The sequence below is a fragment of the Mastigoproctus giganteus genome, chromosome 2 (genome assembly GCF_048544385.1).
Source record: "Mastigoproctus giganteus isolate SK-2022 chromosome 2, ASM4854438v1, whole genome shotgun sequence".
Classification (NCBI taxonomy): domain Eukaryota; kingdom Metazoa; phylum Arthropoda; class Arachnida; order Uropygi; family Thelyphonidae; genus Mastigoproctus; species Mastigoproctus giganteus.
In genome coordinates this window covers 190834029-190857560 of record NC_143576.1, presented here as the reverse complement: position 1 = coordinate 190857560, position 23532 = coordinate 190834029, and the positions used below count along the sequence as shown (strand labels likewise).

At 38.0% G+C, this 23532-nt stretch overlaps 1 protein-coding gene across 1 annotated transcript in view; it reads left to right on the top strand.

Annotated features, from left to right (window-relative positions):
* The window catches only part of unc79 (UNC-79 domain-containing protein), a 1082710-nt gene that overhangs the window by 46136 nt on the left and 1013042 nt on the right, over positions 1–23532 (top strand). Inside the window, exon 4 of the mRNA XM_090389680.1 lies at positions 17302–17462. Coding sequence (XP_090245806.1) covers positions 17302–17462 — 161 coding nt within the window. The remainder of the gene's footprint in view (positions 1–17301; positions 17463–23532) is intronic.

The window sequence follows — 23532 nt, the reverse complement described above, 5'->3', positions numbered from 1 at the left end:
TCGCATGTATTGTTATGTATGTAAGACATGAATACGGTGTCACTTTTGAAGAGATAAATGTATATATAGAGGAAAGAGATTTTAAAGCATATATAAAGAACAAATAAGTTTAAAGAACATAAAACTGAGTTTTAGTAAGTGTTCTATAAAGTTATAATCTTGGTAATTAATTGATAAGGAGATAACTATATTTACAATTCACTTCTATTAATCACAAAAAAAGAACAAAAATATTCAATTAATTTAAGAAATAAAAATCAAACACTCCTGATATGTAACACAACTGCATACATCTACATACAGGACAACAAGTCAGTACAACTGACGTACTGTATGTAGGTGTGATTTTTCAGTTTCAAGTGGTGGGAAATGCAATGTTATTTGACTTTTGAAAAAAAAAAAAAAAAAAAAGAAATAAGTGTATGAACAGTGTGCATAGTGAAATTGCAAAGGTGATGCTACAGAGAACATTATTTATTTTTTTTTTATAATGAAAACTCCAAGCATGAAAGGTATTAGAACCTATAGTACTTAGTACTATGCATGGGTTGAGAAGATAGAAGATCCTTGTTGATGATAGACTTGAATTTTTATATATTGTAATTTTTGGGAATTACGTGTGAATTGAGGTTGTTCCACAAAACAAGTAGAAGGGATAAAAGAGAAAGAGGAAAAGTTTGTTCTGTGAGTATGGAATTGAACAGTGAATGGATTCTGGTTGTGGCATGTGTTTTGACTGGTTTGAAAGAGAGTGGGGGAATTGCACCAATTCAGAAGTATCTGAATGCTCATGGAGGTATCTATAGAAAAGGCATGCAACAGAAACTGAATTCATAATAAATCATAATGATAGATGGCATGAGGCAATGATTAGAGACCATCATCATCATATGATCTGATGTGCCTAGAGGACCATTAATATTGTTTGTGTACTTTTGAAGGGATGTTTATAAGAAAAAGATCAAGAGTGTTAGGTGTATTGCTATAATTTTCTGGTATTCTGGTAGGTATTCTGGTTGAGTAAGGTCATGGGTAATTGCAAAAGCCTCAGCTTCTTGATCAGCTTTTCATGTGTAATTAGAAAACTGAAGCCAGCTAGAGTTGTGAACATTAAAATCACCAAGAAAAATTACATCACTGTTTAGGAAAGTTAGACCGGTAAAGTTGAATTTCAAGAAAAGGAAAGGAAGTCAAAACATTAGTATTGGTATTAGCCATGTGAGGTAAAGATGCCTGAGGCTTCTGCTGCACTGGCCAAAAAAAAATAAAAATAATTAATTAAAAAATAAAACTAATAGTAGATAAATAAGTGAAATAAAAATAAAATAAACTATATATTTGACTTCCTCTTCTGCTCCAACTTATTCCAGTAATTAACAATTTATTGGCTAAAGGAAAACTTCCAGCAATCCAGTTTAAACCTCATCCCCTGGCCCCTAATTCTGAAATCGTTTAAACTAAATACTTTAATACATTTTCCTTTCACCTCTCAGAGCCTTACACACACCAATCAAGTTTCATCTAAAGGGCTGCTTTCCAAACTCTGTAGCCCTCATATTTGAAGACCTTTGCCCATGTGGATGCCTTTAGTCGATCTCACTAGGTGCATTTCCCATCTTCGGACCCTTTCAACAAATGCAATGTCATTTTTTAGGTGTTGTCTCCCTACCTGAAGACAGTATTCTAAGTGTGGTCTTACAATTGTCTTATGTATTGGGATTATTGCCTTCATATCTCTGCAAGAAAATGCACAATAGATCATTGATAGGACACCATGAGCTTTCCTCATCACCTGTTTACACTGCTTGGAGAACTTGTACCTGAGCATATCATAACTTCTAAATCACTTTCTTCCTCTACTATTTTTAGTTTAACCCCACCAAGTGTATAACTTATTTTAAGAATTGCTTTTTCCCAAGCATGTGACCATGCAATTTGCTGCATTAAAACAGAGCTTGACACTGATCAGTAACCACTCTGCTGATCTTGACATCATCTACAAATTTTTACATTGCACCCGTCTATCCTTTCATTGATGTCATTTAGGAAAATCAATTGGCATTGGCCTCAGTGCCAATTCTTGGGGATTCCCACTTCTTAAGTTAGCCCAATCTGAGGAACAGCCATTAATCAAACTCACTGCTGCTTCCTGCCTTGTAGCTATTCTGCAATCCATCTAAAGATTTTCCTTGTGTTTCCAACATGTTTTAGCTTGTACAGTAACCTCACTGAGTCAAATACTTCGCTGAAATCCAAGTAAGATATGTCAACTTCATCCAGCTCATGACTGACTCTATTAAAAAAAAGCTAATCAGGTTAGTTAAACATGATTTTCCCCTTTACAAAACCATGATGTGTTTCATTCAGAATTCCATTTCTGTCTAATTGATCCTGTATTACACTCTTTATTATTGCCTCCATGATAATTCTTGCCACTGAAGTCAGACTGACTGGTCAGTAGTTACCCACTTCACTCCTTAGAACGATCTTTATGTATTGTGATACATATTGGTCAGGCCATACCTTGAGTACTGCATACAGGCCTGGAGGCCTCATTTTAAGAAAGATGTAGAGCTGCTGGAATGAGTACAGAGAAGGGCAACAAGATTAGTGAATGGAACAATGCTGTTACGAAGAAAGGCTTAAGTTTTGCTAATTCCACCGTCTGGAGACTAGACACCTGTGAGGTGATCTGATTGAGGTGTATAAGGCTTTGGATCGTTTGAGCAAGCTCAATGCTGATGGAATTCTTCCTCTTGCTCAGATTCTGCACCTGAGAGGGCATAAATTCAAGTTCAGGAAAGACAGATGTAGAATAGATGTGCAGAAATTTGCCTTTAGCCAGCGGGTAGTTGATTCCTGGAAGACTCTTCCATCTGTTGTGGAAGTTGGCAGCTAAATAAATTCAAGACTGAACTAGACAGATTTTTGGAGTGAATGGATGGGTGAAACGGGGAAATTTTTTTTTTTTTTTTTTTTTTTGGCTAATGCTATATAAGCTTGCTTTCTTGCATCATATGCCTCAATTAATGCTAATTAGCCAATCCAAGGGAATCACTCCCAAGTCCAGTGATGCTCTCATAGTTAACCCTAATGATTTAATGTCCTCACTTGTCTTTTCACCTTCCTCACAATTACTTGGTCCATGCCATCAACTCCAGAAGCCTTACTTGCCTTTAGGCTTGAAAGTTTTTCTACAGAGCACCATCTAAAATTTCAATGTCACTTAATTTCATGCTTTCTGGCTTCATTTGCACAGATTCTCTTTACTGCAAAGGATCTTGCTTCTGTAAATATCAATGAAAAGTACCTGTTCTGTTTATCTTTTACATGAGCTGGGTTATTTAAGACTTTACTGCACCCATTATACAAGCATTAGCATTAGTAGACGCATATGATGCAAGAAAGCAAGCTTATGCAACATCAGCCAAAAAAAAAAAAAACCACTCCCATTTCACCCCTCCATTCATTCGAAATACCTATCCAGCTGAGCCTTAAATTTATTTAGGCTATCAACTTCCACAACAAGGGATGGAAGTCTGTTCCACCAACCAACTACCCATTGGCCAAAGGCAAATTTCCACACATCTATCCTACATCTGTCTTTCCTCAATTTGAATTTATGCCCTCTCTGGTGATTATTCTGAGCAAGAGGAAGAATCCCATCGGCATTGAGCATGCTCAAACCATTCAAACATTTATACACCTCTATCAGATCACCTCGCCAGTGACTAGTCTCCAGACACTGTAATTTACAAAACCTAAGCCTTTCTTCGTAAGAGCAACCCTTTGTTCCATTCACTACTCTTGTTGCCCTTCTCTGTACTTGTTCCAGCAGCTCTACATCCTTCTTGCAATGAGGCCTCCAGACTTGTATACAGTACTCAAGGTGTGGCCTGGCCATTGCCTTATACAAGGGAATAATCACCTCCTTATCCCTGCTAGAAAAATTCCTGTATATCATTGACAAGACACCATGAGCTACTCTTTCAGCCCATCTGCACTGCTCAGAGAACTTCATATCTGCCTGCACAATTACCCCCAGGTCCTTTTCATTCTCTACCACTGTCAGTGTAGTACCACAGAGTTGATACGTTGCTCTGGGGTTACTGTTTCCCATATGTAGTACTTTACATTTGTCAATGTTAAACTTCATTTGCCACCTCTCAGCCCATCTGCTCAACCTTTCCAGATCCTGTTGCAGCAGCAGCATAGCGTCAGTAGTGTCCTTAACAACCCTGCCAACCTTTGTATTGTCTGCAAACTTGGACATTAAGCTTGATATACCATCATCAATATTATTTATAAATACAGAAAACAATAATGGACCCAACACTGAACCTTGAGGGACTCCACTAATAACATTAGTCCATGATGAGCAGTGTCCATTGATTACCACTCTCTGTCTTCTCCCCCTCAACCACCCCTTTATCCATAGCAGCAATTTGCCTCCAATGCCACACTGCTCCAATTTGTGCAACAGTCTTCCATGTGCAACAGTATCAAAAGCTTTTCTAAGATCCAAGTATATAATATCAAAGTTATTCCCTGCATCCAGTTCTTTTGTTGTGACTGCATCATAGATTCCAATCAAATTGGTCAGGCAAGACTTTCCTTTAACAAAACCATTCTGTGTCTGAGCTGTAACTGAAGTCTTGTCTAGATGATCCTGCAGTGCTTCTTTAACTAGTGCCTCCATTATTTTACCTGGAACAGAAGTTAAACTAACAGGTCTGTAATTACCCGTGTCAACCTTTCATCCTCCTTTGTGAATTGGGGACACATTTGCACTTCTCCAGTCCATGGGAACCTCCCCTGAGTCCAAGGAAGCTTTCATAATTATGGCTAAGGGTTTGCTTACTTCCTTTAGAAGGAAGGGGATGAATCGGATTGGTCCACTTGATATCGATGGTTCAACTGTTCATGATCCTGCTCAGGTAGCTAACAAACTAAATCAATATTTTGCATCTACATTCACACATGAGGAGTTATTCAGGTAGGGGAAAGCCATAGATGAAGTAAACACTGGCAGTGAGCTAGATGATCTTGTAACAATTGAGAGTAAAGTGGAGGAGAAATTGCTGAAGATAAATACCAGAAAGGCACCTGGGGTGGATGGGATCTATCCAGTTATATTAAAGGAGACAGCAAAGGAAGGAAGCAATCCGTTAGCCATAATTATGAGAGCTTCCTTGGACTCAGGGGAGGTACCCACAGACTGGAGATGTGCAAATGTAACCCCAATTCACAAAGGAGGATCAAAGGCTGACACAAGTAATTATAGACCTGTGAGTTTAACTTCTGTTCCAGGAAAATTAATGGAGGCACTAGTTAAAGAGGCACTGCAGGATCATTTAGACAAGACTTCAGTTATAGCTCGGACACAGCATGGTTTTGTTAAGGGAAGGTCTTGCCTGACCAATTTGATTGGATACTATGATGTTGTCACAAAAGAATTGGATGCAGGGAATAATTTTGATATTATATATTTGGATCTTAGAAAGGCTTTTGATACTGTTGCACATGGAAGACTGCTGCACAAATTGGAGCAGTGTGGCATTGGTGGAAAATTGTTGCTATGGATAAAGGGATGGTTGAGTGGCAGAAGACAGAGAATGGTAATTAATGGACACTGCTCATTGTGGACTAATGTTATTAGTGGAGTCCCTCAGGGTTCAGTGTTGGGTCCATTGTTGTTTTCTGTATTTATAAATAATATTGATGATGGTATATCAAGCTTAATGTCCAAGTTTGCAGATGATACAAAGGTTGGCAGGGTTGTTAAGGACGCTACTGATGCTATGCTGCTGCAACAGGATCTGGAAAGGTTGAGCAGATGGGCTGAGAGGTGGCAAATGAAGTTTAATTGACAAATGTAAAGTACTATATATGGGAACCAGCAACCCCAGAGCAATGTATCAACTCTGTGGTACGACACTGACAGTTGTAGAGAATGAAAAGGACCTGGGGGTAATTGTGCAGGCAGATATGAAGTTCTCTGACAGTGCAGACGGGCTGCAAGAGTAGCTCATGGTGTCTTATCAATGATTAGCATTAGAATTAGTAGAGGCATTTAATGCAAGAAAGCAAACTTATGCAGCATCAGCCAAAAAAAAAAAAAAAAACCACTTCCACTTCATCCCTCTGTTCGTTCAAAATACCTGTCCAGCTGAGCCTTAAATTTATTTAGGCTATCAACTTCCACAACAAGGGATGGAAGTCTGTTCCACCTACCAACCACTCGCTGGCTAAAGGCAAATTTCCGCACGTCTATCCTACATCTGTCCTTCCTCAATTTGAATTTATGCCCTCTCAGGTGATTATTCTGAGCGAGAGGAAGAATCCCATCAGCATTGAGCATTCTCAAACCATTCAATGCTTTATACACCTCTATCAGATCACCTCGCTAGTGCCTAGTCTCCAGACACTGTAATTTGCAAAACTTAAGCCTTTCTTCGTAAGAGCAACCCTTTGTTCCATTCACTAATCTTGTTGCCCTTCTCTGTACTCGTTCCAGCAGCTCTACATCCTTCTTGAAATGAGGCCTCCAGACCTGTATACAGTACTCTAGGTGTGGCCTGACCATTGCCTTATACTACAAGGGAATAATCACCTCCTTATCCCTGCTAGAATAATTCCTATATATCATTGACAATACACCATGAGCTACTCTTGCAGCCCATCTGCACTGCTCAGAGAACTTCATATCTGCCTGCACAACCACCCCCAGGTCCCTTTCATTCTCTACCACTGTCAGTGTAGTACCACAGAGTTAATATGTTGCTCTGGGGTTGCTGTTTCCCATGTGTAGTACTTTACATTTGTCAATGTTAAACTTCATTTGCCACCTCTCAGCCCATCTGCTCAACCTTTCCAGATCCTGTTGCAGCAGCATAGTGTCAGTAGTGTCCTTGACAAACCTGCTAACCTTTGTATCGTCTGCAAACTTCGACATTAAGCTTGATATACCATCATCAATATCATTTATGAATACAGAAAACAATAATGGACCCAACACTGAGCCCTGAGGGACTCCATTAATAACATTAATCCACAATGAGCAGTGTCCATTGATTACCACTCTCTGTCTTTGCCCCCTCAGCCACCCCTTTATCCACAGCAGCAATTTGCCTCCAATGTCACACTGCTCCAATTTGTGCAGCAGTCTTCCATGTGCAACAGTATCAAAAGCCTTTCTAAGATCCAAGTATATAATATCAAAGTTATTCCCTGCATCCAGTTCCTTTGTGACTGCATCATAGTATCCAATCAAATTGGTCAGGCAAGACTTCCCCTTAACAAAACCATGCTGTGTCCGAGCTATAACTGAAGTCTTGTCTAAATGATCCTGCAGTGCCTCTTTAACTAGTGCCTCCATTAATTTTCCTGGAACAGAAGTTAAACTCACAGGTCTATAATTGCTTGTGTCAGCCTTTGATCCTCCTTTGTGAATTGGGGTCACATTTGCACATCTCCAGTCTATGGGTACCTCCCCTGAGTCCAAGGAAGCTCTCATAATTATGGCTAAGGGTTTACTTACTTCCTCTGCTGCCTCCTTTAATATAACTGGATAGATCCCATCCACCCCAGGTGCCTTTCTTGTGTTTATCTTCAACAGTTTCTCCTCCACTTTACTCTCAGTTATTACAAGATTCTCTAGCTTACTGCTAGAGTTGAATACACCCCTGGCTTCCCCCTCGCTACATAACTCCTCATGTGTGAATGTCGATGCAAAATATTTATTTAGTTTGTTAGCTACCTGAGCAGGATCATCAACAGTTGACCCATCGATATCAAGTGGACCAATCTGATTTATCCCCTTCCTTCTAGAGTTTACATAAGTAAAGAATTCTTTGCTGTTTTTCTTTGCATCCCTTGCCAAAGATTTCTCATAATCTGCCTTCGCCTGCCTAACCTCCTTTGTAACTTGGTTACAGATCAACCTGTATCTATCATAGGCTTCTGTGTCATGTGTTAATTTGTATGTATCCCATGCATGTTTCTTCTCTGCCATATGCCTCATCAGTTCATCTGACATACATTTAGGCCTAAACCTTGAACAATATTTCTTAGTTGGTATGTAAAGCCTAGTAGCTTCCAACATAAGTTCTTTGAATGCTTCCCATTTTGCATTTGCTGTTGGTAACATCATCAGTTGGTCCCACTGTATAGAATTTAAATACTGTCTCAGTCCATCGTAGTCGCCTTTACGAAAGCAATAACCCTTCCCTTTACCCCTAATGGTAGTTCCTCTTTGATTAAATCCCACTTCAGACACTGTGATCACTGCCACCTAGTGGTTCATTTACCTGCAGATTCTTAATGCGTGAAGAATCAATACTGATAATCAAATCAAGAGTATTACTCCCTCTAGTTTCCTCCCGAACATGCTGATGTAGAAAACAATCATCCAATAAATCCACAAAAGCCTTGCTAGTTTGTGAGTGACCAGCCCCCAAATTCCAGTCAATATCTGGGAAATTAAAATCTCCCATTATAAGACTCTCTGATTTACTGGCCCACTCTATTTCCCTGTACAGTTTCTTATTATACTCATCAGAGTCATTAGGCTTATAGCACACTCCTACTCTCAATTTTGATCTCCCAATGCTCATGTCACACCAAACTGACTCGACACTGCACTGTCCAGCGATGTCCACTGGCTTCACTTCCTTCAATTTTATGTATTTCTTAACTAATAGCATAACCCCTCCTCCCTTCCTATCCAGTCTATCCTTTCTGTAGACGTACTCCCCAAATTCCAGTTCTGCATTCCTTATATCTGTGTGACACCACGTCTCTGATATCTCAACGATATCTGCCTTTGATGTTTTGAGCAATACCTCAAATTCATCAAATTTATTTACTAAACTCCTAGCATTGGTGTACACGCAAGTATACATGCACCTATTTCTATTCTTAGCTTCCCTAACACAACCCATGTGTTTACTTGTACCGCAATGACTCCCAGCAGTCTCTGAAATATCCTGAATCTTGTTTTTCAGGCTTCTGCTCATTCCAATAGAAGCAGTGCAAGAATCTCTTTCAGCTCTGCCAGTGGCTACTGTTAATCTATTCGTCTTTGTATCCCCCCCCCAAGCTAGCAGTTTTCCGACCCACCTAACACTGCCTCGATAGCATCAGCAAATATTCTTGCACCCTTTCTATTTAAGTGTATCCCATCCCTGTAGAAGCAATCTCTCCTGTTAACAAGTACAGTCCAGGCTGAAAAAAATTCTACCCCTTGAGCCTTGCACAATCTTTCCAGGGCCGAATTGATCGACAAGGCTCTCATCATATACTCCCTCCTATCGTGTCTGGGCAGAATTGCAGACACTTTCAAATTCAACCCTATTTCACGGCTTTTTTTCAACAGTGACCTGTACTTGTTAAGCAATTCTGCCGGTCTCCTACTCTTGATATCATTACTGCCAACGTGTACAACTATATCACCTTTTGTGCCCTTAAAAGATGATATCTGCTCTACAACGTCATCATCCTTTGCCCCTGGCAGACATACCCTTAGAATAACTTTGATATTATGTATTTCGATCTTAGAAAGGCTTTTGATACTGTTGCACATGGAAGACTGCTGCACAAATTGGAGCAGTGTGGCATTGGTGGAAAATTGTTGCTATGGATAAAGGGATGGTTGAGTGGCAGAAGACAGAGAATGGTAATTAATGGACACTGCTCATTGTGGACTAATGTTATTAGTGGAGTCCCACAGGGTTCAGTGTTGGGTCCATTGTTGTTTTCTGTATTTATAAATAATATTGATGATGGTATATCAAGCTTAATGTCCAAGTTTGCAGACGATACAAAGGTTGGCAGGGTTGTTAAGGACGCTACTGATGCTATGCTGCTGCAACAGGATCTGGAAAGGTTGAGCAGATGGGCTGAGAGGTGGCAAATGAAGTTTAACATTGACAAATGTAAAGTACTATATATGGGAACCAGCAACCCCAGAGCAACGTATCAACTCTGTGGTACTACACTGACAGTTGTAGAGAATGAAAAGGACCTGGGGGTAATTGTGCAGGCAGATATGAAGTTCTCTGACAGTGCAGACGGGCTGCAAGAGTAGCTCATGGTGTCTTATCAATGATATACAGGAATTTTTCTAGCAGGGATAGGGAGGTGATTATTCCCTTATATAAGGCAGTGGTCAGGCCGCACCTTGAGTACTGTATACAGGTCTGGAGGCCTCATTTCAAGAAGGATGTAGAGCTGCTGGAATGAGTATAGAGAAGGGCAACAAGGTTAGTGAACGGAACGAAGGGTTGCTCTTATTAAGAAAGGCTTAAGTTTTGCAAATTACAGTGTCTAGAGACTAGGCACCGGCGAGGTTATCTGATAGAGGTGTACAAAGCCTTGAATGGTTTGAGCATGCTCAATGCTGATGGGATTCTTCCTCTTGCTCAGAATAATCACCTGAGAGGGCATAAATTCAAATTGAGGAAAGACAGATGTAGGATAGATGTGCGGAAATTTGCCTTTAGCCAGCAGGTAGTTGGTTGGTGGAACAGACTTCCATCCCTTGTTGTGGAAGTTGATAGCCTAAATAAATTTAAGGCTCAGCTGGTTAGGTATTTCGAATGAACGGAGGGGTGAAGTGGAAGGGTGTTTTTTTTTTTTTTTTTTTTTTTTGGCTGATGCTGCATAAGCTTGCTTTCTTGCATCATATGCTTCTACTAATGCTAATGCTAAAAAGGAAAGAGATTGAGACAGTTTTAATTAATTCTCATCACTGGAGTAAAATTGGTGTTGAATCATGTGTGTAAATGTCAACTGTCTTTGGGTAAATATTTATCTAGATGGTGGAACAGTAGCAACCTCTGAGAATTCCATTTAAAGAAGAGGTTACTTGTGGGAAGAAAGGCATATGAGCACTTTTGAAAGTTACCAAATTGAAAAATACAACAAGCAATCACTTTTGAAAGAAGACAAATTAATGAACTCTTCCAGGACAAGAATTTTTGAAAAAAAAATTCTTGTAAGCAGGTAACATAACTGTCCTACCATGCTGATAACTTTAGGCAGGTTATTCTCATATGTGGAAAGTCTGTTCATGTTCCTTTTTTTTCTGGCTTGAATAAACCATTTTACTTGTTTCTTTTGAATGTTATGTGAATGTTTTAAAATCCAAACAGCACTATGCAAGCAAACATGCCTCATGTCCATTTATTGAGGGCATTACTCCTTGATGTGTTGAAGAATGTGATTTATAAATTAGTTATATCAACAGCTTTTAAATCTTCTACTTCCATTTTGGAAGTTCATTACCAAAGCAGACTAAATCGGAACGATGACTTTTTTATTCATTGGCGTTTCTACTGTCAAGGTCATGGACAGTCTAAAAGAAGAGGAGAAGAGTCTGTTCTTTTGTAAGAAAGTACTTGATTGCTGCATGTGACTGCATGGTACATAAGCTCCCATTTGAAAAATTGTTTTCCTGTAAGTGCTGAGGTAGATTTGACAAATTTTATCAATCAGCAGTCTCTGTCATTTTAAATATTTTGTGGACAAGTTTTCAGTATGTCTCAGTATTACTGAAGATAAAAAAAAAATAAATGAAGCAATAGATTATTTGCTAGTATCATTTCTGTCAGTTTCGGAGTAATAACCTACTCTGAAGCTCAGAAGCTGTAATGAAAAAAGGTAGAATTGAAGTACAGTGGTTGTTATTTGAGGAACTGAGAATTGCAGGAGGAATCTTTAAATATGACATTGTATCTCATTTCACACTTGGTATTTTAACAGTCCTTCATATTAGGGATGAATTTGAGAGGATATTTAGCGTGGTTAAAAAAACAAAATCCTAGATCTCTTTAGATGAAATTTTGAAAATTCTCTTGATGACTAATGACTAATTCTAGATAACAGCATTCTTATAAACAAAACTTTGACTTAAAATTTCTGTACAGGGCAAAGTCTGCAGTATTATCTTCCTTAAATCAGTCATAATTAGTTGGTCCAAACAGAGATTCACAGACAAAAAACATCCTAGATTCACTAAAGCATACTGTACTGGTAAACAATTCTGTGGTAAACAGTCCTGTATTTTCATATGAAATGGGTGTTTTTAGTAAAATTTAATCTGTGGTCCAAAGTCTGGAGTTAAGAAAATTCTCCTGCTTTGTCCTGCTCTTTTATCTCAATTATCTCCATCTTTCCTCCTACTTTTTCCAAAAATCTTTTTTCATTTTGCTTTCTTCTGATAAAAATTACAAAATCTCTTGCTTTCTAAAAGTCAAAGGTTGGAAGTTGTATATAGTATATCTATATATATGTATATAAAATCCATGTGTTTCCTGTTATTGCAGTTTAGCTCCTAAAATCTGTGTAGACAGATTTTAGGAGCTAAACTGCTATTTTAAAGTTAGCTTGGACATTATTTGGTGTATGATAAGTGTGACCACACTAAGCAATTTTTGAATATATTAACAGCCTGATATTGCCATCTGGTTAAATATGAGAATATAGAAGCATATGTGCTATTGAAGTGCTCTTCAAACACACAGAAGCATATGCATTTCAGTGGACCATGATTCAAGCCTGTGTGGTTGTTAAGTAGAGTCAATGATTGTATTCATCATCAGAATGATTAATTGTAAACTTTTGGTAATTGTAAACTTCTGTTCGATTTATACTCTGGCACAACCACTAGGTTATACCAGAGTATAAATCGAACATTTTATCTGTTGTTGAAACAGGTTATTTTTATTTTTGTTTTTATCTTCTGAATATATTTAAAATATATGTTTTGTCAGTTTTAGTATAGGGGAAGTAAATTTGCCAAATTTATTCACAATTTGCAAGTTATGTGTTTGTGAAACAGGTAGATTTTATTATTACTGGGAACTGAAGTTGCTATGTAGGAAGTAGGTTGCGTTTTTCACTGTGCAGGTATCTTTTCCAATATCTGTTCACTGACCACTTTGACATGACTTGCCTTCAGTTGATCATTTTGATTTGTCACTTCATTTGTTGAAGTTATTATTTTGTGTCATGAGGTCTTACATTTTATTTCCCCCCCCCAAACACAGCTATACAGGAATATGATTTCAGCCAACTGCAGTTTGCTTGCCTGCGTTACAGGTTGTGTTTTCTATTATATATATATATATACATGTATATACAAAGTGGATAATGAGTGAAGAAACAAATAAATAACGAAGACAGAAGTAGAAGTAGAAGGAAAGGGGAAGGAATATGTGTGCCTAAAATTTTTTGAAAAATATTAAGTATGAGGCAAATATAGCCAAAGTTAAAAGCCAATAAATAATATATTTAGACCAGCGCTGCTTGATCGCACTGAGGCCAAAAAGGTGCAAAATATTCACTAAAATGACACAGATAAGCCAAACCACAAAAGAAAAATAGATATAACACAAAGCAAGGAACAAAAATGTAGATAACTGTAGATCCAATCTTATCAGAGGATCCTGTGTCATTTTAGTGATATTTCATTCCTTTATGTTCAAGGTCATCTTTTTCTTTCCTTACCTTTTTCCTTTCTTTCTTTCTTTCTCCAAACATATTATTTTTAAAGTTTTGTTGTATATATATATAATATCAAAAGAAATGGTAAAGGGTACTGTATTTGTAACATTTCTGGCTTACCACAGAAAGAATAAAGCACTTGAAATTGATTCAGCTTTTATTCAATACTTAATGCAGTGAACCCTTGTCTTTTGTATACCCTTTACATACAACACATTCCTGAACCTGTAACTAATCCTCAGCTGTATGAATAACATTATTTGTCCAGAATTGTCACCCTTTAATATATTTTTTTTCAATACAGGAAGCAGACAGTCATCCATCTGTGCCATATCTTGCAAATAGGGTGGGCATCATAACATTTTATAATCTAAATTGTGCAGAAAGTCTGTTAATTCAGTTTACGTTCCTCTCTTCTGGCTTGAATAAAAAAAAGCAATTGGCCTTTTCTTTTAAAAGTTATGTAAACTTTTGAAAATCCATGCATAGCTCTTTAATCCAATGTACCACACATCCATATACTGAGGTCATCGCTCCTAGATATTGGAGGTGCCTCTGTAGCCAGGTGGGAAGGAGCAGCAGTGCGTAGCACACGCTTCTTGATTAGACTGGGGTTCAAGCCCGTCACCACCAAATACGGAGGATGTGGAAAGGTCAGGGAATGACCACTGCATATCCCGGAGCAATATGGCCTTAGTTGCTAATGCTCCTAAAAACCAAAAAACAAACAAACAACAACCTAGATATTGGAACAGGCCCAAAGAAGAGCAACGAGATGGGAAAGTGATGACAAAAAAAAAAAAAAGTACTCTTACTAAGAAAGACTTCTGTTCTGTAAATTGCAGCATCTAGAAACTAATTACCTGCAAGATCTGATTGAGATGTGTAAGGCTTTGAATGGATTGCATTAGCATTAGCAAAGACACATGATGCAAGAAAGCAAGCTTATATAGCATCAGCCAACGAAAAAAAAAAAAACCCTTATTTCACCCATCCACTCGCTCCAAATGTTTGTCAAGTTCTCCCTTGAATCTATTTAAGCTATCAACTTCTACAACGACAGATGGAAATTTGTTCCAGGAATCAACCACCTGCTGGCCGCACATCTATCCTACAACCGTCTTTCCTCAATTTGAATTTATGCCCTCTCAGGCGATTATTCTGAGCAAGAGGAAGAATCCCATCAGCATTGAGCATGCTCAAACCATTCAAGGCTTTATACGCCTCAATCAGATCACCTCACAGGTGCCTAGTCTCCAAATACTGTAATTTGCAAAACTTAAGCCTTTCTTCTTAAGAGAAACCTTTGTTCCATTCATTACTCTTGTTGCCCTTCTCTGTACTCGTTCCAACAGCTCTACATCCTTCTTGAAATGAGGCCTCCAGACCTGTATACAGTACTCAAGGTGTGGCCTGGCCATTGCCTTATACAAGGGAATGATCACCTCCTTATCCCTGCTAGAAAAATTCCTGTATATCATTGATAAGACACCATGAGCTACTCTTGCAGCCCGTCTGCACTGCTCAGAGAACTTCATATCTGCCTGCACAATTACCCCCAGGTCCTTTTCATTCTCTACCACTGTCAGTGTAGTATCACAGAGTTGATACATTGCCCTGGGGTTGCTGTTTCCCATATGTAGTACTTTACATTTGTCAATGTTAAACTTCATTTGCCACCTCTCAGCCCATCTGCTCGATCTTTCCAGATTCTGTTGCAGCAGCATACTGTCAGTAGTGTTCTTAACAATCCTGCCAACCTTTGTATTGTCTGAAAACTTAAGCTTGATATACCATCATCAATATCATTTATAAATACAGGAAACAACAATGGACCTAACACTGAACCCTGAGGGATTCCACTAATAACATTAGTCCACGAAGAGCAGTGTCCATTGATTACCACTCTCTGTCTTCTCCCACTCAACTATCCCTTTACTCATAGCAGCAATTTGCCTCTAATGCCGCAGTCTTCCATGTGCAACAGTATCAAAGGCTTTTCTAAGATCCAAATATATGATATCAAAGTTATTCTTTGCATCCAGTTCCTTTGTGACTGCATCATAGTATCCAATCAAATTAGTCAGACAAGACTTCCCCTTAACAAACCCATGCTGTGTCCGAGCTATAAGTGAAAGTCTTGTCTAGATGATCCTGCAGTGCTTCTTTAACCAGTGCCTCCATTAATTTCCCTGGAACAGAAGTTAAACTAACAGGTCTGTAATTACCTGTGTCTCCCTTTGATCCTCCTTTGTGGATTGGGGTCACATTTGCACATCTCTAGGCCATGGGTACCTCCTCTGAGTCCAGGGAAGCTCTCATAATTATGGCTAGCTTACTTCTTCTCATAATTATGGCTAACTTACTGGTTTGTTACTTCCTTTTCTATAAAATTCTAATGCTAATTAGCATTTGCATTAGCCAAATAGTGCAAGGAAGCCACAGGCTTTTGCTGCACCAGCCATAAAAAAGTAAAAAGTAGATAATAAAATACAAATTATATGTTTCCCTCCTCACATGGGTAACTACCCAGTTGATCTGTGAATTTCTTCAAGCTGTCTGCTTGAACTACATACGGAGGTAACTTGTTCCAATAATCAACAACTCTCTGGCCAAAAGAAAAACTTCCTGCAATCTAGTCTAAATTTCTTGCCCTATAATTTGAATTTATGGCCCTTAGCTGGAATTATTTATAACAGTGAAAATTCCACCTTTATTCATTTTACTAACTCCTCTCAGAGCCTTATAAACCTCAATCCGGTCCCCCTCTGAGATGCTTGGTTGCCAAGGTCTATATCCTACATAATCGAAGTCTTTCCTCCTATTGTTGCCCTTTAGCTGATCACACAATGCTAGTTGCCAGTCTTTGTACCCTTTCAAGAACACTCAATACTTCTTTCCAGATAAGGTCTACATACTTACACACAGTATTCCAAGTGCAGTCTTACAATTGCCTTATACAGTGAGATTATGATCTCTCTGTCCCTACAGGATATTTTTCGATAATCAACAGGACACTGTGGGCTTTCCTAGCTGCCTGTTTACACTACTCAGAGAACTTCATATCTGCCCATATCATAACTCCCAGATCCCTTTCTTCTTCTAATGTTTTTAATCCAGCCCCACCAAGTGTTTAATGTTATTTTGGGGTTGCTATTCCTCTGGTGTATGACCTTGCATTTTGCTGCATTAAAACATAGCATCACTTTTCTGATCATTTTTGAAGGCTGTTCAAGTCATCCTTAAGGAATGTTGCTTGACAACGATCATTAACTAGTCTCCCATTTTTTACATCAACTGCAAATTTTGACATCTATCCCATTGTTGATATTGTTTATGAAAATCAGGAACAGTAGTGGTCCAAGAATCCTTTTGGGGGGGAGGACTCCACTTCTGATGTTACTCTAATCTGAGGATATCTATTAATCACAATTCTCTGCTTTCTGCCCCACAGCCACCTTGCAATCCATCTTAGAATATTTCTGGTAAATGCAGTATATTTCAGCTTATACAGTAACCTCACATGAGAGACCGAGTCAGATGCCTTTCTAAAATCCACATAAACAATATTTAAATTGTTCCTTTTTTATTATTTTATTTTATTTTTTTATATTAAATATTTTCAAATTTTAATAATTTTTAAATTATTAAAAAAATTTAAATTTTTTATTAAATAAATAATTAATAAAAATAATTTTATTAAATTATTTTTTTAATTATTGTTAATTATCAGTTATCAATATTATTGTCAATTATTGTTAACTAGAATGCATTGAATTCTTTTCTTACTACTAGCATGTTAAAGGATGTTCCAAATATTCCTTTAGAAGTAATGCGCTCTCCTGAGAAAGATCACTTCCGTACATCATTGTTTCCTAGTTTGGATTATAAAGGCTTATATCACATACTTGTGCAGGTAGTTGATGCTGTTCCTCTGGTTCAATATGGAGCACATGGTATGTTATAATTTTCCCAATCATTAAAAATCAGTTCTTTTCAATTGCTGCCATAAAAAAAGAAGCACATGTATTATAGAAATTATTTTCACTACTGAAAATAATTTCTATAATACATGAGAGGAAACCATGGTGGTTTCACATGATTGTGTACAACATAATTTGTTATTAAATAACTCTTATTGTTTTTTTTTTTTTTTTTTTTTTATTTTGTTTTTATATCTTACAATAAATACATAGTGCTTTTCAAATGATTACAGTTATCTACAGTTCCAATTTAAAATGAATTAAAGATGCTAAATTTGGGCTAGAAGCAGAAAAGTGGCGTGAAAAACCCCATTCTTTAAAAGTTAAAAACTATTTTAATAATTAAGTTTATTTATAAATTTATTTTAATAATGAAGTTAAGAATTCATCTTTAAAAACGAAAGTGACTGTACGCTTCTTTGGTCTGTGAAAACAGGCAAAGAATGGAAAAGCAGATAGTTGTATTAAAATTATTCACAAAGGAGGAAAATATATTGAGACGTTGGCCTCTTCAATTAAGTAAAAAAACTATAAATTTTTTATACTCTTCTATGCTTCCCTCCTCCACTAATTCAAATATATCATGTCATTGTAGTTGATTTGTTGTATAACTTCTGAATTTCTATTAAATATTAATAGGATATCCTACTCAAAAAAATTAAACTAGTTGATTGATGCATTCGACACAAGATTATAGTTTCTTAGTAATGATGTCTCAAAATTATATATATTTTATTTCAGTATAATTTATGTGTAAATGAAGAAGTTATTAATATTTTGAACATTACTGTAATTCAAAATGTGTGTTTTCCAGGTGGAATGCAATTAACAGATGGCAATAGTCTGATTGACTATGTATGTCATAGTAGTAGTAGTAGTGGCATGTGATGCAAGAAAGCAAGTGTATTAGCTTATGCAGCATCAGCCAAAAAAAAAAAAAAATCACACCATTCCCTTCAGATGCCTGTCCAGTTCCTCCTTAAACATGCGTGCATGTTTCTTGTAAGGAAGTCATCAAACAAAATGGTACAGACAGACTTACTTGGTATTTGAACAACATAAGGAAGTTTTTAGATAGTACTGGAAATTGAAATGTGTAATAACATGCAAAGGCAGTAGAGAAATTAATTGCAACTGAGTCTGTAACATAACTAACAATTGCAAGAATTCAAGATAAGTTTGAGGATGATAGTGCACAATGATTGCAGCACAAAGGATGTCCTGGGACACAGAGGACCGCATTGAATGCAGACAGTGTTGATATGCCATTATACACATTTATGTGACCACCAGAACAATCTGTGGAGAGCGTGCCCTGTGAGACTGAAAACTGTAGGGAGTGTACACCAAATGTTCAGTTGTGCTCAAGGAACATCATACTTCCCAAAGCTGTTGCATACCAATTAAAGATGATCCTGATCAGCATGTGAAGCCTTATAAGTGGCTTCAAAGGAACATGAAAGAGACTGAACAAACTGTGGGCCTGATTTGTTAGACAGATGAAACCACCTTTAAGCTCAGTGGTACTGCAAACTATCATAACTGTGTGTAATGGTTCTCATACAAGTCAAACATTCATCTCAGTGCTAGATTAAGGCATGGGCTAGCAAGGGCCCTTGCCTGGGGTGCCATTCTTTAAGGGGAGCCATATTTTACATATCATGAAAAAATATATATATATCCTAGTACAGGGAGTGCCGAAAAATCTTTCTGCTCAGTGCATGAAAATACCTTGGTCCAGCACTGATTCATCTGGACAAGATGGTTGTGTAAATTTACTGGAAATTGTGTTTATTCCTCTATGGTTATTTTAGTACTTTTTTTTTTTTTTTTTTTTTTTTTGAAGGCTTGGTTTACTGGTGTACTGTACCTTAAAGTGCTCCAGGTTATTGTTGTTTTGGTTTTTTAGGCGCATTAGCAATTAAGGCCATATTGTTCTGGTGATATGTGGTGGTCATTCCCTGACCTTTCTGCATCCTCTGTATTCGGTGGTCACAGGTTCGAACCCTGGTCTAATCAAGAAGCGTGTGCTACACATTGCTACTCCTGCCCACCTGGCTACGGAGGCGCCAGTGCTCCAGGTATACCTACCTTTCATCAGATGGGATAATGAAGTTTACTGTCAGCAATATGGGGCATGACCACATTGCTATTGTGATATTAGGTTTATGCTGAATTTCTGCACTATTAAATAGGTCATAGTGACAATGGTAAATTTCTGATACATTTATCTAATTTGACTCCAGTGGAGTCAAATTAGATAAATGTGGCAGAAAATTGTGGGATTTGCCTGATAGCTGTGGTGTACAGTTGGAAACCAGTTATAATTCAAGAACTTTGGTATGAATTAAATAATTCTGTGCATATATCCGTAAAAACACTTTTCAGTTTTATTGCTTATTGTTTCAGTGCTGTCAGCTATGCCTAAGTATTACATATCAACACATCTGTCAGCAGGAATATGGAAAATATATTGTGAAAATTTGATAGGTAGAAAAAAACTAAAAAATTACGTCTGCCAGAGACATACTCAGTATCATCTTTTAAAGGCACAAAAGGTGATATTGTTGGTCACATTATTACTAACAGTTAAGAAAAGACAATGAGGATTTACTTAGCATTAGCATGCAAGAAAGCAAGCTTATAGAGCATCAGCCAAAAAAAAAAAAAAAAAAACCCTTCCCATTTCACCCATCCAATCACTCCAAATGTTTGTCTAGTTCGGCCTTAAATTTATTTTAGCTATCAACTTTCACAACAACAAATGGAAGTCTTTTCCAGCAATCAACTACCTGCTGACTAAAGGCAAACTTCCGCACATCTATTCTACAACTGTCTTTCGTCAATTTAAATCTATGCCCCCTCAGGTTCTTAGTCTAAGCAAGTGGAAGTATCCCATCAGCATTGAGCCTGCTCAAACCATTCAAAACCTTGTACACCTCAATTAGATTACCTTGCAGGTGCTTAGTCTCCAGATGCTACGACTTGCAGAATTTTAGCCTCTCTTGGTAAGAGAACCCCTTTGTTCCTCTCACCAATCTTGTTGCCCCTCTCTGTACTCGTTCTAGCACCTCTACATCCTTCCTAAAATGAGGCCTCCAGACCTGTATACAGTACTCAAGGTGTGGCCTGACCATTGTCTTATACAAAGGGATAATCACCTCCATGTCTCTGATAGCAAAATTCCTATATATCATTGACAAAACTCCAGGACCTGCTCTGGCAGCCCGTCTGCACTGCTCAGAGAACTTCATATCTGACTGCACAATTACCCCCAAGTCTTTTTTATTCTCCATCTCCCTGAGTGTAGTACCACACAGTTGGTACGTTTCTCTAGGGTTACTGCTACCCATATGCAGTACTTTGCTTTTGTCAATATTAAACTTCAGTCACCACTTCTCAGCCCATCTGCCTAACTTTTCTAGATCCTGTTGCAGTAGCATACTGTCTTTACTATCATTAACAACCCTGCCAACCTTTGTATTATCTGCAAACTTGGACATTAAGCCTGATATACCTTCATCGATATCATTAATAAATGCACAAAACAACAACGGGCCCAGCATTGAACCCAGGGGGAGTCCATTAATAACATTAGTCCACGTAGAGCAGTGTCCATTTATTACCACTCTGTCATTTCCCACTTAACCATCCCTTTATCCATTCCAGCAAATTGCCCTTAATGCCATACTGCTCCAATTTGTACAGCAGTTTTCCTTGTGCAACAGTCAAAAGCTTTCCTGAAATCCAAGTATATGATAACAAAATTATTTTTTGCATTCAATTCCTTTGTGATCACATCAACTTTTTGGGTATGAGGTTACTACCATGTTGGTCAAGATTTTTGCAGCTCCTGTGAACGATAAGTTTTCATTTATATTTAGTCATTTTATTGACTTAATTGCTGTACTAAATTATTTTCTATAAGTAGCTTTATAGTTCTAGCCAAGCTCCGTGGTTTATTTTGAATTTAGATAGTGATTTTGAAAGTTAATACTTAGTGTCCGAAGATTTTATTCGTAACTTGCCACCATTGTTATACGATACGGAATACCGCAAAGTTTAATGTAAAACTATATAGCAATATGCGTAGCACTGTATCAGAAATCTGTTAGATTAGTATAGTATTATCAATAAAATTTATTAATCTTATTAAATTTAATTGTTAATTAAATTATACTTAAACAGAACCATGACCCAGACTAGAGCAGCAAAGCAGTGTTCACAGAATGGCCAGAGTGCTGTGACTTGTGGGAGAACCTAAAGGGGCAATTCTCCCACGCATCACAGTCTAAAACAATATGCAAAATGTGAAATGTTTGCAGTACTCTCTCAAGAACAGGACATGATCTAGCCAAGGATGATGTTTTTGTATATGCTAGGTGCACAGACCGTGAAGAAATTAGGTGCCAACTCAGCATTCTGATGGGCATCTATGAGAGTTTGAGGTTTAGGGTAAATGACCTAGAATAAATTAATATGAGGGCCCATCAAGCTCTCAGCTGCCCAACTCAACACTAGAGCTCACTCCCCTGCATCAGGAAACACAGTGGCAATCGCCAGGGCAGAATACGCTGGTGCCACAGGAACTAGTTATTATCGGTGACTCTATTGTCAGGGAGACGGGGAATATATTATGTGAAAAGGATAAGTGGAACAGGACCAGGGTATGTCTGGCAGGGGCAAAAGTTGATGACATTGTAGGGCAGATATCATCTTTTAAGGGAACAAAAGGTGATATTGTTGTACACATTGGCACTAATGACCTTCAGAGCAAGATATCTGCAGATTTACTTAGCAATGCTGAAAAAAAGTTGCGAGAGGGTTAAATTTGAAAGTGTCTGCAATTCTGCCCAGACACGATAGGAGAGAGTATATGATGAGAGCCTTGTCAATCCATTCGGCCCTGGAGAGATTATGCAAGGCTCAAGGGGTAGAATTTTTTTCAGCCTGGTCTGTACTTGTTAACAGGAGAGACTGCTTCTACAGGGACGGGATACACATAAATAGAAAGGGTGCAAGAATATTTGCTGATGCTATTGTGGCAGTGTTAGGTAGGTCGGAAAGCTGCTAGTTTGGAGGGGGGGATATACAGACTAAAAGGTTAACAGTGGCCGCAGGCAGAAGCGAAAGTGATTCTTGTACTGCTTCTATTGTAATGAGCTGCAGCCTAGAGAGCAAGTTGCTGGGGATTTCAAGAGCTACTGGAAGTCATTGTGGAATAAGTAAATACATGGGCTGTGTTAGGGTAACTAAGAGTAAGAACAAGTGTATGTATACTTGTATGTACAATAATGCTAGAAGTATAGTAAATAAAATTGATGAATTTGAAGTTCTGATCAAGACATCAAAGGCTGCTTTGTTGTTATTTGGTTTTTAGGAGCATTAGCAACTAAGGCCATATTGCTCCGGGGATATGCAGTGGTCATTCCCTGACCTTTCTGCATCCTCTGTATTTGGTGGTCACGGGCTCGAACCCCAGTCTAATCAAGAATTGTGTGCTACGCACTGCTGCTCCTAGCCACCTAGCTACGGAGGCAACTACACATCAAAGGCAGATATTTTGGGGATATCAGAGACATGGTGTCTCAAACAGATATATAAGCAGGCGGAATGGGAATTTGGGGAGTAAAACGTGTACAGAAAGGACAGACAGGGTAGGAAGGGAGGAGGGTTATGCTGTTAGTTAAGAAATATATAAAGTCTAAGGAAGTGCATCCATTTGACACGGGTGAACAGTGCAATGTTGATTCTATTTGGTTTGACATAAACACTGGGAAAGGGAAAATGAGAGTAGGAGTATGTTATAGGCCTAATGATGCTGATGAGTACAATGAACGGTTGTGCAGAGAAATAGAATGGGCCAGTAAATCAGCATGTCTTGTAATGGGAGATTTTAACTTTCCAAATATTGACTGGAACTTGTGGGTTGGTAACTCACATGCTAGCAAGACTTTCATGGATTTATTGGAGGATTGTTTTCTACAGCAACATGTTCGAGGGGCAACCAGAGGGAATAATATCCTTGATCTGATTATCAGCA